We start from the raw sequence: 15255 nt of genomic DNA, 5'->3' as shown, positions 1-15255 counted from the left end.
CTCTACCTGTTCGCACAATCACTGCATTTGTTCTCCCCGTCTGTGCATATCGGCAACTTGTCATAGCTTCACGTGACACTCTATCCCGCCTATATCACTCAGACATGGGAGGCTCCATGTCCGGGCTACTTTCGCGGACTTTTCATGCGCGCAGGCATGTGTTAGTGGCATAAATTGCCGCGGTAGCTTTCGGGTCTCGTCAAGTAACAACCTAAAATTTCGAAAGACCGAAAAATCCCTTTAACGAAGCAATCCGAGCGTAGTTATCAGCTTCGTTAAATGTATACTTTCAACTGTATATGTACTAACAAAAATCTGTATCTTTTTTCGAACTGAATAAAACTGGTTGCCGTCGCAGACGCTGTTGAACCCCGAGCGGTGGCACTTCCTGAGGAAGGAAGTGGCGACCCGCATGGCGGTGGCGCATGTGCCAGACGAGCTCTTCCAGTGTCACATGCGCTCCAAGGTCACCGAATGTGCCAGCTTCGGGTGCAACTCAGCGTGAGTACGCGCGCTCTCCTCGACCGCTGTGTTGCCACTGTGTCTGCCACAATGGCCGCTGCGCTTCGCACTCGAGATCTTAAAGTCAGAAAGTAGTCGAAGTTCATGTGCTTATCGTAGTCACGACGGTCACGACTGCCTGACATGTGAAGGCGAGGGGGCCACAGTTCTTGGCAAAATAAATCGTGGTGCCGGGATACCGGATCATAATGTTACTTGCTTTATGCTACGGTATCCGTTCGAGAGAATGTGTCTGAGAGCATAGAGTTTCCTACAATACTTACTAGAGGGAACTCTGGCGCTAGTGTCTATGGGAGATGCAACGCATGGCGCTTCAGCCAGCATGGGAATGATGGGTAGTACACGGATTTGCCTAAACTTCGTTCTTTCGGCTCCGTTTGGCTCCGCGTCGCCTGCATCTGCTTTGTCGCAAAACAAAGTTCAGCGAAAGTCAGCAGTTCCACTTCAGCACTTCAACTTTTTTGGGCTCACCAGTTCAAATCTAGTCACGAAGTTCACAACGATCCATTCTTTTATCCGAAAGAAAACCAAAACACAGCAATAAACAAAGCCACAAGTGTGTTCGAAGCCCGCAAGTACGAAAACTAGGCACATCATTCCCATGGTGGCTGAACGATCGCAGCGCCAGAGTCCCCTCTAGTTATAATTTTAGGAAACTCTATGTCTGAGAGTGTACGGCAATGTTTAAGATTAATTTATGATTTGATAAGTAAATAAATAAATAATTAAATAAAAAAAATCGGTAGATCCCACGTGCCGTGGGAATCGATGTTCTGCGAAGCATGCGCAGGAAGGTTTTGTCGCAATTTGTCACATTGAGCGAAACATTACGGAATGACGCTAGAGAATTGTGCAAAGTATATACGCACACAGATATTTTGAAGAGTCGCACATGTACTATATAACCAGTTGTTTACAGTTGCCTAACGATGCCAACAGCAACATAGGTGTTACCGTACACCAAACGCAGTAAGCTGATATGTAGTGCTTATATTCTTTAATACTGGATAGCGCGAATTCGAATAGGGCAATGAAGGAACACAGATGCACAGGACAGGCGCTACTCGCAAATAAGCTTTATTCGCAAAAGTTTCCCTAGATATATACACAGCCGAGTGGCACGCGCAGGCGCACTGCATGTACGTTACAATCACAGTTGCAGTTGTTAGAGTTGCGTTATAGTTGTTATGCTTATACGTTATGACGGAGAACGCCCGCACGTTTCACGAACCCGTGTGCATATGTGGAAGGGGTTCTTGGAAGTTCATTAAGGTCATCATCACCGTGATCAGTGAGCACCAGCAGCTGGACAGGACTTGTTATCGGATTCGTTCGTGATCGCGGCTACGAACGGTGAAGGTGTGGTGAAGTGCGAGGTATAGTAGAGCTAGTGGAAACCGCGGATGGCTTTTACGAAGAAATGATGTATGATTCCTTCTGTCCTGGACGTGGCACCAAGGTCTTGTGATGCCCTGTCCACATCCAAGCCGCCTTTCATGCCGTCTAAGAACCAGGTGCTACATGCGCAGATGGCCGGGAGATAGCCGGGGACTAGATAGCAAAAATAAGACATAGCGCTACGAGAGCCCAAAACAAACTAAACTCTTTATTTCCCGCGTCCCCATCTTTCAGTCCTCAGGCGTGACGCCACAACACACAAAGCAACAGAGCCGCGCGAGGGCACTGCATGTTAGCCATTACATTGTACACAGGCGTTGTGGGGTTTTGATAAATCAATGCTGAAGTCACCGGTAATCATGAGGAACATAGTCCTCTCGGCAGAGTTATTGTAGGAAGCATTGACCCCGGTTTTTGCGTAATCCATGTGGTCTACGTTGTGGACCACGTGGACGTGTGGATGGTAGCCCGGCGTCTTCCAGGGTTGCTCTGTCTTCAGCTCCCTAACTTTGCTTGCGTTGGCCGCTGTGGTGTAGTGGTTACGGTACTCGGCTGCTGAACCGAAGGCCGCGGGTTCGATTTCGGCCGCGGGTTCGATTTCGGCCGCGGGTTCGATTTCGGCCGCGGGTTCGATCCTGGCCGCGGCAATCGCTTTTCGATGGAGGCGAAATGCTAGAGGCCTGTGTATTGTGCGGTGTCAGTGCAGGTTAAGGAACACTAGATGGTTGAAATTTCCGGAGCCCTTCACTATGGTGTCTCTTTTAATCATATCGTGGTTTTGGGACGTAAAATCCCAACAATTACTATTATTATCACTTTCCTTCCGTGTCAATGTGTGTGTTCGCGGTTACTGCGTTGATTGAGACTGTTATCACCTGTGGCACATACCCGCATAACATGAACTCTGGTATGCGGGTATGTGCCACACGTGACTGAGGGAAAGGGTTTCATCACGTACGCGACAGGTATTTTGCGTTATTCATGTCATCACCAGTGAATCGTGTTCGTCGTACACTCCAGGCACGTAGGCAAGGGGGGGGCCCGGGGGCCCGGGCCCCCCCCCCCCCCCCGAAAATTTTCCAGCCTTCTATATTCCCAGGCAACTTTTTTTTTTGCCATGGAAAGACTTTCTTTCGAACAATTAGGCCTTGCCCCCCCCCCCCCCCGAAAAAAAATCCTGGCTACGTGCCTGGTACACTCATCCTATGCTATGCAAATTTTGGTATATTACAACCTACGGAGACGACCGGGAGAGCCCCCAGACGTAGGCGGCTAGATAGATAGATAGATACGTAGATAGAAACGCCCAAAGTGCCTGAGGTTCGCTAAGAAAGGCTTCGCATTTAATAAAAGATTAGGAATTAGAAAATGGATTAAAAATAAAACACTACGTAACTGTTATCTGCCTTTTGGCGCCGTGGCCAACCTGCTTTCGTTGGAATTTGCGCGCGCGCGCCCTAATTGTGAGAGTGTATTGTGTTTGTGTGTTGTCTCTGCGTGTCGTGTGTGTGTGTTTTTGGCAAAATAAATCGTGGTGCCGAGATACCGGATCATAATGTTACTTGCTTTATGCTACGGTATCCGTTCGAGAGAATGTGTCTGAGAGTGCACGGTAATGTTTAAGAATAATTTATAATTTAATAAGTAAATAAATAAACAATTAAATAAAAATTCGGCAGGTCCCACGTACCGTGGGAATCGATGTTATGCGAAGCATGCGGCGGCAAGGTGACTGCGGCGTAATTTTTTTACTAAGTGACACGTTACAAAATGACACTAAAGTTTTGCATAAATGTTATACACACTCATATATGTTGAAGAGCCGCATATGTGTTATATAACCAGTTGTTTACGGTTGGGTAACGCTGCCAATGACAACGTGGGTATTACCAACACCAGAAGCGGTACGCTGATATGTAGTGCTTATACTTGTCCCGAGAACGCACGCACGTTTCACAAAGCCGTGAGCATATGTGCAAGAAGTTCTTGACAATTCTTGAACAAGGGCATCATCACCGTGATCAGTGAGCACCAGCACATGGTCATGACTTGTTATAGGATCCGGTCGTGATCATGGTGACGAGGGGTCCATGTGTAGTGAAGTATGTGGTATAGTAGAGCTGTTGGAATTCGTGGATGCCTCGGTCATTTCGTCGACTAATTGTCTGTCGACAGAGCCGGCGACATGTCGGAACCTAAAGCCACCCTTCGCGTTGGTGAGGTATAGGCCGTCGAGGCTGGTAGGCCGGGATAGTGCTACGTAGACCAACATCAGTGGATGGCGCTTCTCGTATTCGTAGACTACCTGAGCGTACGTGGCCTACATAGCCTAGCCTCCAAAGCGGCTGTCAATCAATCTGGCATCATCCTCGGTCAGCATGAGGCCATCGCCCAGCCTCGTAAGAAATGAAGAGGACACTGCGTCGTTCTGGCGGACGAAGTGCACTTTACGGTGCGGTGATGTGGATATCATATGCAACTATCGTTAATATATTCCTCCGGGGTCGAGCAATGCTTCAATATAGCTTGCTGAATCAGGAATACAAACATAATGCTTATTAGACTGCTGTAAAAGTGGAGCCAACACTGGAACCACAGACGTTAATCTGATATGACGCCTGTATCGTAGTAGTACACGTCATAGGAGTACCATGTAGTGTTTATTGCTTTCTTGTAAAATTAGATAGCAAGCACCACAACCACAATCGACGTTGCACCGATATTACGCCTGCGTAGACTGTTTTTCCAAACCAGTTTATAGACGTGGCGTGGCTCAGTGGTAGAATACCTGATTTCCACGAAGAATGCTCGGGTTCGATTCCTGCTGGGATCCTAATTTTCCTTCTTTCCATTCGTCGAGTCGCCCCGCCACGGTGGTCTAGTGGTTATGGCACTCGACTGCTGACCCGAAGGTCGCGGGATCGAATCCCGGCCGCGGCGGCTGCATTTTCGGTGGAGGCGAAAATGTTTGAGGCCCGTGTACTTAGATTTAGGTGCACGTTAAAGAACCCCAGGTGGTCGAAATTTCCGGAGCCCTCCACTACGGCGTCTCTCATAATCATATGGTGGTTTTGGGACGTTAAACCCCAGATATTATTTATCCATTCGTCGAGTCAACGCTGCCGATGTTGGTTTTCCTTAACGCTCTGACATTTAAGTTACCATTGTCTGTTCTCGCCGTTCCTGCGTAGATATAAACTGTCAATCACCTGTGGCGCATACCCGTTCACCTTAGCCCGTGGTAAACGGGTATGTGCCACACGTGTCTAGTGGAAAGGGTTTGACGACGTACGCGACAGGATTTTCACGTTATTCATGTCACGACCCGACAGTCATATTCGTCAAATCCTCTTACCCTCCCATGCCAATTTTGGTCTACACCAAGTTAAGGAGGCGATCATGAGAGCACCCAGACGTAGGCGGCTAGATAGATAGATAGATAGATAGATAGATAGATAGATATACGTAGATAGAAACGCTCAAAGTGCCAGAGGTTCGCTAAGAAATGCTTCGCATTTAATAAAAGATCGGGAATTAGGGAATTGATTAAAATAAAATACTACGTAACTGTTATGTGCCTTTGTGTGCCGTGACCAATCTTCTTTCATTGGAATTCGCGCTAGCGCGCGCGCTACTTGTGTCTGTGTGTGTGTGTTGTGTGTGTGTGCTGTGTGTTTGTGCTGTGTGTAAACTGTGTGTATGTGTGCTGTGTGTGTATTGTGTGTGTGTTGTCTGTGCGTGTCGCGTGTGTGTGTTGTGCGTGTGTGTTGTGTGCGAGTTGTGTGTGTGCTGTGTGTTGCGTGTGCATTGTGTGTGTGTTGTCTGTCGTGTCGTGTGTGTGTTGTGTGTATGCTGTGTGTTGCGTGTGCATTGTGTGTGTGTTGTCTGTCGTGTCGTGTGTGTGTGTCGTATGTGTGTTGTGTGTGTGGCTATTGTGCGCGTGTGTTTGTGTGTGTTGTGCATGTGTGTTTGTGTGTGTGTGTGTTGTCTGTGCGTATCGTGTGTGTATTGTGCGTGTGTGTTCTGTGTGTATTGTGTGCGGGTTGTGTGTGTGTTGTGTGTATGTGTGTGTGCGTGCGCGCGCAATAATGGTACCCGTTTCCCGGCTTTCGAAAACCCAAGCTTCGCGATCAGAAGAGCTGGTGCGTTTAACAGCGTCCTCCATTTTTGCCTCCGCAGTAATGGTCCGCGCGACATCGCGAATTTTCACTGCCAATAAGGCTTATCTATTGCTGTCACTGCTTCGCGTCTTGTGTGGAAGCTTTTCTGTCTCTATCTCTCTATCTTTCTCCCATAAAAATTCCTCCTGGGCCACCAGCATTCGGCTGACCTACTACAGGTACCCGGACGAAATGTGCTACACTATTGACAACTACCAGTGGACAAACTCCCAGCATCCGATGCAACAGTGCGAGTCCCCCTGGAACTACGGTCAGTGTGCTTTCGACCCTTTCAAGTTCATGCATCTGCGCATAGAATATGTTGATTTCACTGTCACGGTAACAGAGCATCGTTTTCTTGTCTACACGATCTCGAGTGCCCAGTCTCCGTCTGTTTACTAATCGCTAGTGCCGTTTAACACTGCCAGCTGACAAGGCGGACTTCGCAACGCTTTTCATTCGCAAGATACTAACGCCATGGGATGGTCGTCTCGGTTACACGATCCAATTGACGGATGTCTGTTCTTATTAACAAATGTGACGCACGATCTGCTTCGAGCTTACGTTACCCAGTATTCACATTCTAAACGAAAGGCTCTGCACGACTGTGGGCATTGCGGATATTAAGCAGGAGGTCTACTGTATACGGAGTGGGCACTGCACAGAGACGTGAACACAAGTAAAAGCACATGTTTAACACACACACACAAACACACACACACACACACACACACACACACACACACACACACACACACACACACACACACACACACACACACACACACACACACACACACACACACACACACACACACACACACACACACACACACACACACACACACACACACACACACACCGTTGTTTACTGCCTTAAAGGGGCCCTGCAACACCTTTCTTAGTTATATTGGCATAGTGTCATTATTGACGTATGACTCTTCACGAGTCATATGATGCAAAAATTTTTCGAATCCGTCAAGTCTAAGTGGTGTTACCAAATTATAGAGATCACGTTCCGCAGCTTTCTCCCTCAACTCAACGCCGCGAGCGCGCGGAGAGATAGGCAGCGACTCGAGGGAGGGAGAGCAGACGAGCGAGGCTCCGCCCAAGAGCGCCGGCGGAATTTTTTTCTTCATTTTTTTCTCTCTGACGTCTGGGCGCAACCACGTGGTCTGTGCCGCCACTTCCGGTCGGCTTGCGTCGTTCTCGTCGAGCGGAGCGAGCGGAGCCGATGTGTATCGCGCGTGCTTCAAAAGTGCGCGTCGGTTTGGTAATGTTGGGTGTGCACCTCGAACGCCGTAGTGTTTTCATCGCTCTGCCAACCATGGAAGCAAACCTGCGCGCTCATTTGGAACGAATGACAGCTGAGATCGGTTTCGGCCCATACTCCGATACACGGCCTCGTAAGACGGCACTGGCAGACGACCCCGAAGCGCCGCCATTACCGGACGCCAGCATTGTTATCGGAGACACTGCTGCACGGCTGCCTCGGTCGGTCGTGAGAACGTGCCGACGATGCAGTTCCCAGCTGACGAGGCAACACTCGAACGGCTGCCACTCTCAACGGCAACCGGCGATGGTCAAAAGCACAGAAATATTCACGTTTTCGGCACTGCGCATGGCGAAGAAAACGGAACCACGCAACTACGAGCAGACGAGCTGTCGGTGAGACCGGAAGTGCTAATATTATTGTTTGTTCGGTGTTTTTAACGCGATAACAGAATATAAACATACATATTATCTACTTATTGAACTCAAAATTAACAACGAAAGTAATAATGAGGGTGTTATCGTGATTAAAACATCAGCCAATGGTGGAACTGCCGACAATCGCGTCATATTTTGCGGACTAATACATCATTTGTCGAGAGAAGAGGGAGCGATTTTCAGCTGACTTTGAGAATTTATTGTAAATTCCAGGCCGTGCGCATCGCTAAAATATTTGGCTCGCATGTTCTCGGGAGCCTCGACTACTGATTGGCAGCGCTTTTTGAGCATGCTCGAAAAGTGTTGCAGGGCCCCTTTAAAGAAAGCTTCGCACATGACGAAAAATGTTTCCTGATCGGGGTCGATACTATGGCTACCACCTAAGTGAGGTAGCCACTTTGTGCGAGACACAGAACGTAATAGTGTGCATTTGGCTGCCTCATGGATAATATCCGGAATAATCGCATGAGTTTTAATGCAACCATACAGACAGCTACATGCAAATAACTCACGCATCCACATTCCCCCATTTATTCTTGGCGCAGAGCTGCTGTTTCGTGCCTCCTGGGATCGAAACGCGACGGTGGCCCTGGCTGAACCCGATGCTCTCCCTCTCATCTTGCACAGTCCGTACTCGTGCCCACCCGACAAGCTCTCTTCGGTCATGATCCAACCGGGCATGACATACACCATCGCCGTCTCGCAGGTACGTCAAAGGGTCTCATCGATGTCTTGAGCATGAAAAGCCCGCGAGGGTAAAATGACTCCGGGTGATGGCATGCGCTTGTCCGCTCTCTGCACAACTTCGCTTATAGGTCACATCTTACTGTCTTGCCTGCATGAGCACTCTGAAAGAAGAATTAGTCTCTGGAATGATTTCATAGATAAAGCGGCATGCCGCTTTATCTATGAAATCATTCCAAGTACATATATATGAAAGCCGCAAGTATTGACGACCTCTCCTTGGTCCGTCTGGTACTAACGTCTGGTTGCATGATCTGAGGCTATCAAAATGAAATAACTTACCTTTCATTATAGCATGAGATTCAGCGCTTGTCCACCGTGTCGTATTTTTTGTACTACATAGTTGTGTGCTCCAAAAAAGCAGAAGTTCAGGGAAAAATGGAAGTTTGAAGAGATTGAAGAGCTTAAAAAGTTGTGTGAGATTTCACAGTTGTGTGCGGTGGTTTCAAGTATGTGCTATCTGCACGCCCGGTTCGCCGTTATTTAGAAGCACACCGCTAGTTCATAAGTTCATTGGGCTCAACATCTCATAAGACGAGTTTACAAACAGGCGCTAGGGCTTCAGCAGAGTAGCAGCACGGAACTTCTCGAACTAGGTCTCATAACACGCTTGACGAAATAATTGAAGCGTAACAGATCTCGCAGTACGTGCGTTGACCGATACTAGAGCAGGCCGCCACATTCTCGACAGTCTCGGCATTTCTTATCACACACAACACGGTATCAAACAGGACATACCACGGGACATCTGCACTAAACTCATAATACCACCATTGCCAAATAACACGCATTTTGAACACAACAAAGCTAAGAGAATCAGTAGAGTCAGAGCTATGCTTCAAAATTTTAGACCTACCGAGGAGGTGGTCTTCTGGATATCGCGCTGGTCATAGCTCACATCGATGCCCAATATATTATTACTGACTCACAAACGGCAGTACGAAATTTTGCAAATGGTGGGATCTCGCCAGTGGCATTGCAAGTCCTCACTAAGGGCAAAAACCGCCCTGACGAAAAAAATACACACGACTTCTTGTTTCCCGCCCAAACAGCAGTCGACCACACGGAGTTCAATCTTAAGGAGGTGGCGCACAACGCGGATCGAGGTCTCACGTTCCGAGCTGCGTCTGCGGTTGTCGCCAACCGCAAGGACTCCCATGTGGACGAATGGGAGTGGGGGGATAGACTAACCAAATTCAGCGATAATACCCAACACTGAAATGGAGTGACAGGAATGCCCCCCACCCCACCCCACCCCAAACACAACTGGGCCCAGTCCGTTCAATGGCGGCAACTACAAACAGGCACCTAGACTAACCCCGTCATTATGAATCACATTTACTCTGCTTTGTATACGACCAACTCATGCAACTATTACACTAATAGGGCCACACTGGCTCATATTCTCTGGGAATGTCCAACACTAATTGCCAGAGCTAGGGACGCGGCTTCCAATCAGGATGTTCGGGCGCGTTGGCGGGCCACACTGCTTAGCTCAGGACAAGACCACTAACTCCGGGCGATGCAGCAGGCCAAGGCAGCTGCTTAGAGACTCGGTCTCTCGGCTGGCTCCTAGGTTTTAGCTTTGGCATGTTCCTCGTAAGAAAAAATGAAAAATGAAAGGGGAAGCCCGTTACACGTGCGTATACCGGCTTAAAGCCAATTGGAAATAAAAAGTGAGGGGAGTTATCCCAAAGGAAAATTTAGAGAATAAAGACCAATTGGTAAAAATAAAATAAGTTGAGCGTAAGCAAGCAACGTTAAGTAGCGGGGTTGAGAGGTTTGTGGGATAGTAATAAGAAGCCGAATGAGACGGATTATAAGCCGAATACGTCGCCTGTGTGTGCCCTTTGGTTTTTTTAATGCGATTGTAATATTGTAATGTTGTGGTAGTTTAATGGTGTTGAGTTTGTTAGGGGATTGTGAAATTTTGAGAAACTAGGACAGCGGGCTGTCAGTTGATGATTGATTCGGTTTGCGTTTATTGTGGATTAGAAGAGAAGTATACGTGTGGGAAATGAGTGGAAGTATATGGTGTATAAAGTAAACGGAGTGGTGAGCAATGGCGGGGTGATGGCAGTTGTAACAGGCTGGCGGGGATTGTCCCGGAGGCGGTGCTTGAATGGACGCCGGTCACGTCAGGCTGGAAGAAGGCATAGTTGCTGCGAGGCGTGCGTGTGCAGGATGTGCAAAGGCATGTGACAGGCCAGTGGGGGCCCTTCTAACCACGGTCGCCGGGCAATCGGTAGTCGTCATGGATGTTCGGAAGTACAGAAAGGTTATTCGAAAGAAAAAAAGTAAGTAAGTGACATGATTAGTGGGTAGTGTAAGGATGCGATGGAGGAAGGTGATTTTGATGGTGATCATAATGGTAGTAGCGGTGTTAGCGTTTTGCATGCTGAGGTATCCTCGCTTGGTTTGGCTTTATGCACATGCGAAACACAAACATGGAAATATGCATAAGCAGGCCTGGCGAGAGCCTTCTTGCAGGAACGCGAACTGTATAAAGACCTATACGAGAATCGTCGTTTTTTTTCCCTCTCTATCGTATACGCAGGAGAAGGTGGAGCGTTTGCCTGCCCCTTACAAGTCAAGCTGCACAGACTACATCTCCATGGGCAACCAGAAGAAATATTTTGGTCACTACACTCAGGACGTGAGTATATATACGCTGACGTTTCCAACGCACTTGAATGCTTTCTTTCTTTCTGAACTTCTCCCCATGCACGCCAGATTGTAGAAACCGAAAAGATGGAACAATGTTACTGTCATTATGTTATTACTGTAAATAGTGATCGTGTTCTTACTGTACTAGTGATTATGTTTTGTTAATTGATCATGTTCTAGTGAAATTGTAACTTTGTAATCCGCGGTGTCGGCTGCCCCAACGAGGTAAGGCCTAGTCAGGGGGTTCAAGTCCTCCTTTTGCCTTGCCTCGCGGGCAAGTCCTGTATGTGTTATGCCCAAATAAAGTTTAATACTTACTACTATGTTCATCTTGCACCCGTGTGACCACGCCGCCGTCCGAGGCGCTGCCGCAGGAACATTCACGCAATCTTTCGCAGTTCTGCGAAACTACGCCGACTGGGACGTGAAAGGCGTGTCACGAGAATCCAGGTTACAAGAGACGTGAGAGCCATGGCAAGAAAACAAGTTCAGGGGATGCGTGAGAGTCGTGCATCTTCACAACGCATTGTACATTACGTAAAAATAATGAATCATTACGTCTATTATTACTGCTGCATGGATAAACTTTTTCTAACGGTTTAGTACTGCTTAACCCCGTGGCGTCTATTTCTTACCCTCTAAAGAGAGCAAGCAGCTGGTGGCCCTTGGGGAGTCTCTTTATTCTACAACAATAATCATTATGTATAACCTAAGAAATAATACAAGATCCGCCCCCAGTGCTACGCACGCCTGTCAATCATCTGTGCAAGAGAGCCACGCTTGGTGATTTCCGTTCTAATCTTACGTAATTTTTCGCTGCTAACGTAAATACTACGCACATTATGAATTAGAAGTTCATCAGCACTCGTTAAAATTTTACGTTTGGCTGAGCAGTGAAATGGTAATCTTTGCTGCAATTTACCAGGAAGCTCAAGTTTTCGATCGAAAACTGGCGAAACGAACATGTGCCTGTATGGCAAACTCACCTACCTGAAACACGCGTGCTGTGCTTCCCGTCACGTAAATGAGCAATTGCCATAGGACGGGGCATTTACGCAAATTCTCTTGCCGAGGCAGCGGCGGCTATGAGCGGAGCTTACATTTGGTTGTAACCGAGTATAGCATCTTGCGTGCCCTTCCTTGCTTTGTCGCCGCAGGCCCGGTAGTGTCAGGTCACGTGCGCTATCAGCGTGACGTAGGCATTGTGATGAGAAAGTGGCAAGCGCCAGATTTTGAAAGAAAGGGAACGCAAGGAAGCCAGATGACGATTAATCGTTGTGGGACAGAAAGACTCCCGAAAGGGTGCAATCGGTTTTTCCATCGTGCTAAAATCGCATTTCGCATTTGACACTTGCTCCACATCCGTCATTGTGTGCGAGTGTGCACCTCCTCTATCTTTTATTCCTGTCTCTCCAGATATGCGTCCAGAACTGCGAAATGACACTGGACATGAAGCACTGCCAATGCGTCCGCACGCACCACGAGTTCGCGGCTACCTTTGGAGGCCAGGTCTGCGATATCATCAGAGACGGTAAATAGCCGTGTATATCGAAGCCGCTTTCTCGCTCTCGTAAGGGTTTTCTTCTAAATTTCTCCTCACTCCGGTTGTAAAGGCTTTATAGTGAAGTTTAAGTTTCAGTCTCTAAATACAATGTTGGGACAAAGTATAACTGCGTGTCGCGGTTGAGAATATAAAAGCACGTTGAACAGCCCGTAAGCGAAATTCACCTCCCCTGTAGACTTCTGGAATTGCTGTGATTACAAACCAAGATATTGTTGCGTGGTTTTACCTACGCTAAGAGGGCATAGTGGGATATACCCTGAAAAGGGAGCTGAAAAAGAGAGGAAGAAGTCGACGTTGTGTTGTGAGCTGTGCTGTGCCTTGATACTGACTCAGTATTGTATTTTTCCCCGTAACATTTTTGGTGGAGCTGCGGGGTACTTTTTTTTTTTGACGACGGAGCTCCGCAGTGGACGCCTCCTTAAGTCTGCAACCATGGCTCCGGGTGAAGACACGCCTTCGCCAGCTACGTCGGCAACATCTCCGACAACAACAACCCAGTACGTCGCTTTAACGCAACCCCGTGACCCCGGCACCTTTACCGGGGAGAACAACATCGATGTGGACAAGTGGCTCAGCATGTACGAGCGCATCAGCAAGCAGTATGGCTGGGATCCAACCGTTATGCTGGCAAATGTCATCTTCTACCTCGACAAAACCCCTCGCGTCTGGTTTGAGACCCACGAGCACGAAGTCACAAGCTGGGACATGTTTAAACAACAGCTCACAACACAACGTCGACTTCTTCCTCTCTTTTTCAGCTCCCTTTTCAGGGTATATCCCACTATGCCCTCTTAGCGTAGGTAAAACCACGCAACACAACTAATTTCCTCAGTATTGCGAGGCACTGCAGAGTGCGAGGTCGCGGGAATTGCACCCGCGACCTCCACTCCTGCGAAGTGACAATCATTCCGACGGCGGTAGACGCAATACGAAAACGCTCGTGTACCATACATGCATGATGCATGGTACATGAACTACCAGCCAGAACTGGTGAGCTCAGCCAACGACTCGAACAGAGGCTTCACACAAGGAAAGGGAAGGGTTGGGCATCGGGCCTATGCCAGAAGAGGCACGATGGCGCTCCACGAACAGTGGAAAAGATCTGCCCGGGGCGCCTGGAAGGTGTGGCAATGCGGATATTGCTGACAGGGGTGAAATAGGTGCGCCAGCTAGGACAAGAGCACGAGCAATGACAATCATTTTACACCAGGGCCTGTAGTCATAGACGATCACTTTCGGTGACATTATCGCTTTGTGTGACGTACAGTCTCGCATGTTCAGTGATTGAAGCAGCCGTACTTGTCCGCCTTTCCTCAACGAACCAAGCAGTGCGCAGTGAAAGCGATGCCTCCAAAAGTGGTCGCTTCAGAACACGGCCCTTGATAAACCATTGCCCACACCTATAGTGCGCTTTCACACATAAGATGAGAAAGTTGTCAACCAGCGACGCTTACGGTCCGATTGTCATCGCTGTGAAGGGACACATGTGGATCTGGTAATTTCAGGACATAACGTCGAAAAGCAGTCACGCGTATATAATTCCAAGAACATCATAAAAGGAACGCCGCTGGCACTTTGCATGACAGCCCGTACATTTACAAGAGCACGTATCCAATTGCTCTCGCGCAAAGCGACCAAGCATTGAATGAAGTTCTTTCGAAGGCTAGCTACTGACGCTTTGGAAACGTATTTTCCGCTGTATGCTTCCGCGGAGCACAGTTGACGAGTAATTGTAAAGAAGTAATAATAATAAGTGGCAGAACATGGGTAGTACCTTCTAAAGCTGATCCTGGAGATATTGCAACACTAAAGTGTACTTTATTGTTGCTAAGCTGACCAAGTAGACGCGCTAAATCACAAACCCCGGGAATGCCGGTATATAGAGGTTTTATTTATTAAATGAATGAATTGTGTCTTTGATGCCGCATATTTGTTTAACTGGGATTATTGAAGTTTCGTTTGTCGCTTTACTGCGTGGTTGTTTATAGAACAGAATCAGCAACCAGAATACTTGTAGTGCAGTCATTTGCGATGTCCTCGGTTTCGTCGTCCGAAGAGTTGGCGTCTTCTTCAGTACTGCACATTCGGCGCGATGTTTCCTGTATGAGAAAACCGAACGAAAATGTTAAACTCACGACTGCAGAAATTCCAACTGAACGTACGAATAATAAAAAAATAATAAAGACATGTGGAGAAAGAGGGAACCTGGTGGGAATGAGTAGTCATTACGTAAGGAGAAAAAAATATATCTGGAAATACAAAGAAAAACTAAAAATAGAGGGAACAAATTGGGAAGGCCGAGACAATAAAAAATGTTAGTCTTTTTATAAAGTTGTTAATTATGCACCAGAGTGTGAAACGAGAAATAGATATAAAAAGCAACGGGACATCGATACGAACTCGAGTGTTGAAAGAACGCGGGATATGCTAGAAAACCAGTGAAAATTGCTCTCACAGAACTGCAGGTTTTGTATCGAGCGCACAGGGGCA

General features: G+C 47.7%; 1 protein-coding gene across 1 annotated transcript in view; it reads left to right on the top strand.

Annotated features, from left to right (window-relative positions):
• Nucleotides 1-373: 373 nt before the first annotated feature.
• The window catches only part of LOC119385521 (amiloride-sensitive sodium channel subunit alpha), a 32843-nt gene continuing 17961 nt past the window's right edge, over nt 374-15255 (top strand). Inside the window, exons 1-5 of the mRNA XM_037652944.2 lie at nt 374-501; nt 6239-6351; nt 8336-8496; nt 11092-11190; nt 12618-12732. Coding sequence (XP_037508872.2) covers nt 413-501; nt 6239-6351; nt 8336-8496; nt 11092-11190; nt 12618-12732 — 577 coding nt within the window. The 5' untranslated portion in view covers nt 374-412. The remainder of the gene's footprint in view (nt 502-6238; nt 6352-8335; nt 8497-11091; nt 11191-12617; nt 12733-15255) is intronic.

The sequence above is a fragment of the Rhipicephalus sanguineus genome, chromosome 1, assembly GCF_013339695.2.
Source record: "Rhipicephalus sanguineus isolate Rsan-2018 chromosome 1, BIME_Rsan_1.4, whole genome shotgun sequence".
Lineage (NCBI taxonomy): Eukaryota > Metazoa > Arthropoda > Arachnida > Ixodida > Ixodidae > Rhipicephalus > Rhipicephalus sanguineus.
The sequence above is the reverse complement of the archived record's forward strand: the minus strand, read 5'-3'. Positions and strand labels throughout refer to the sequence as shown.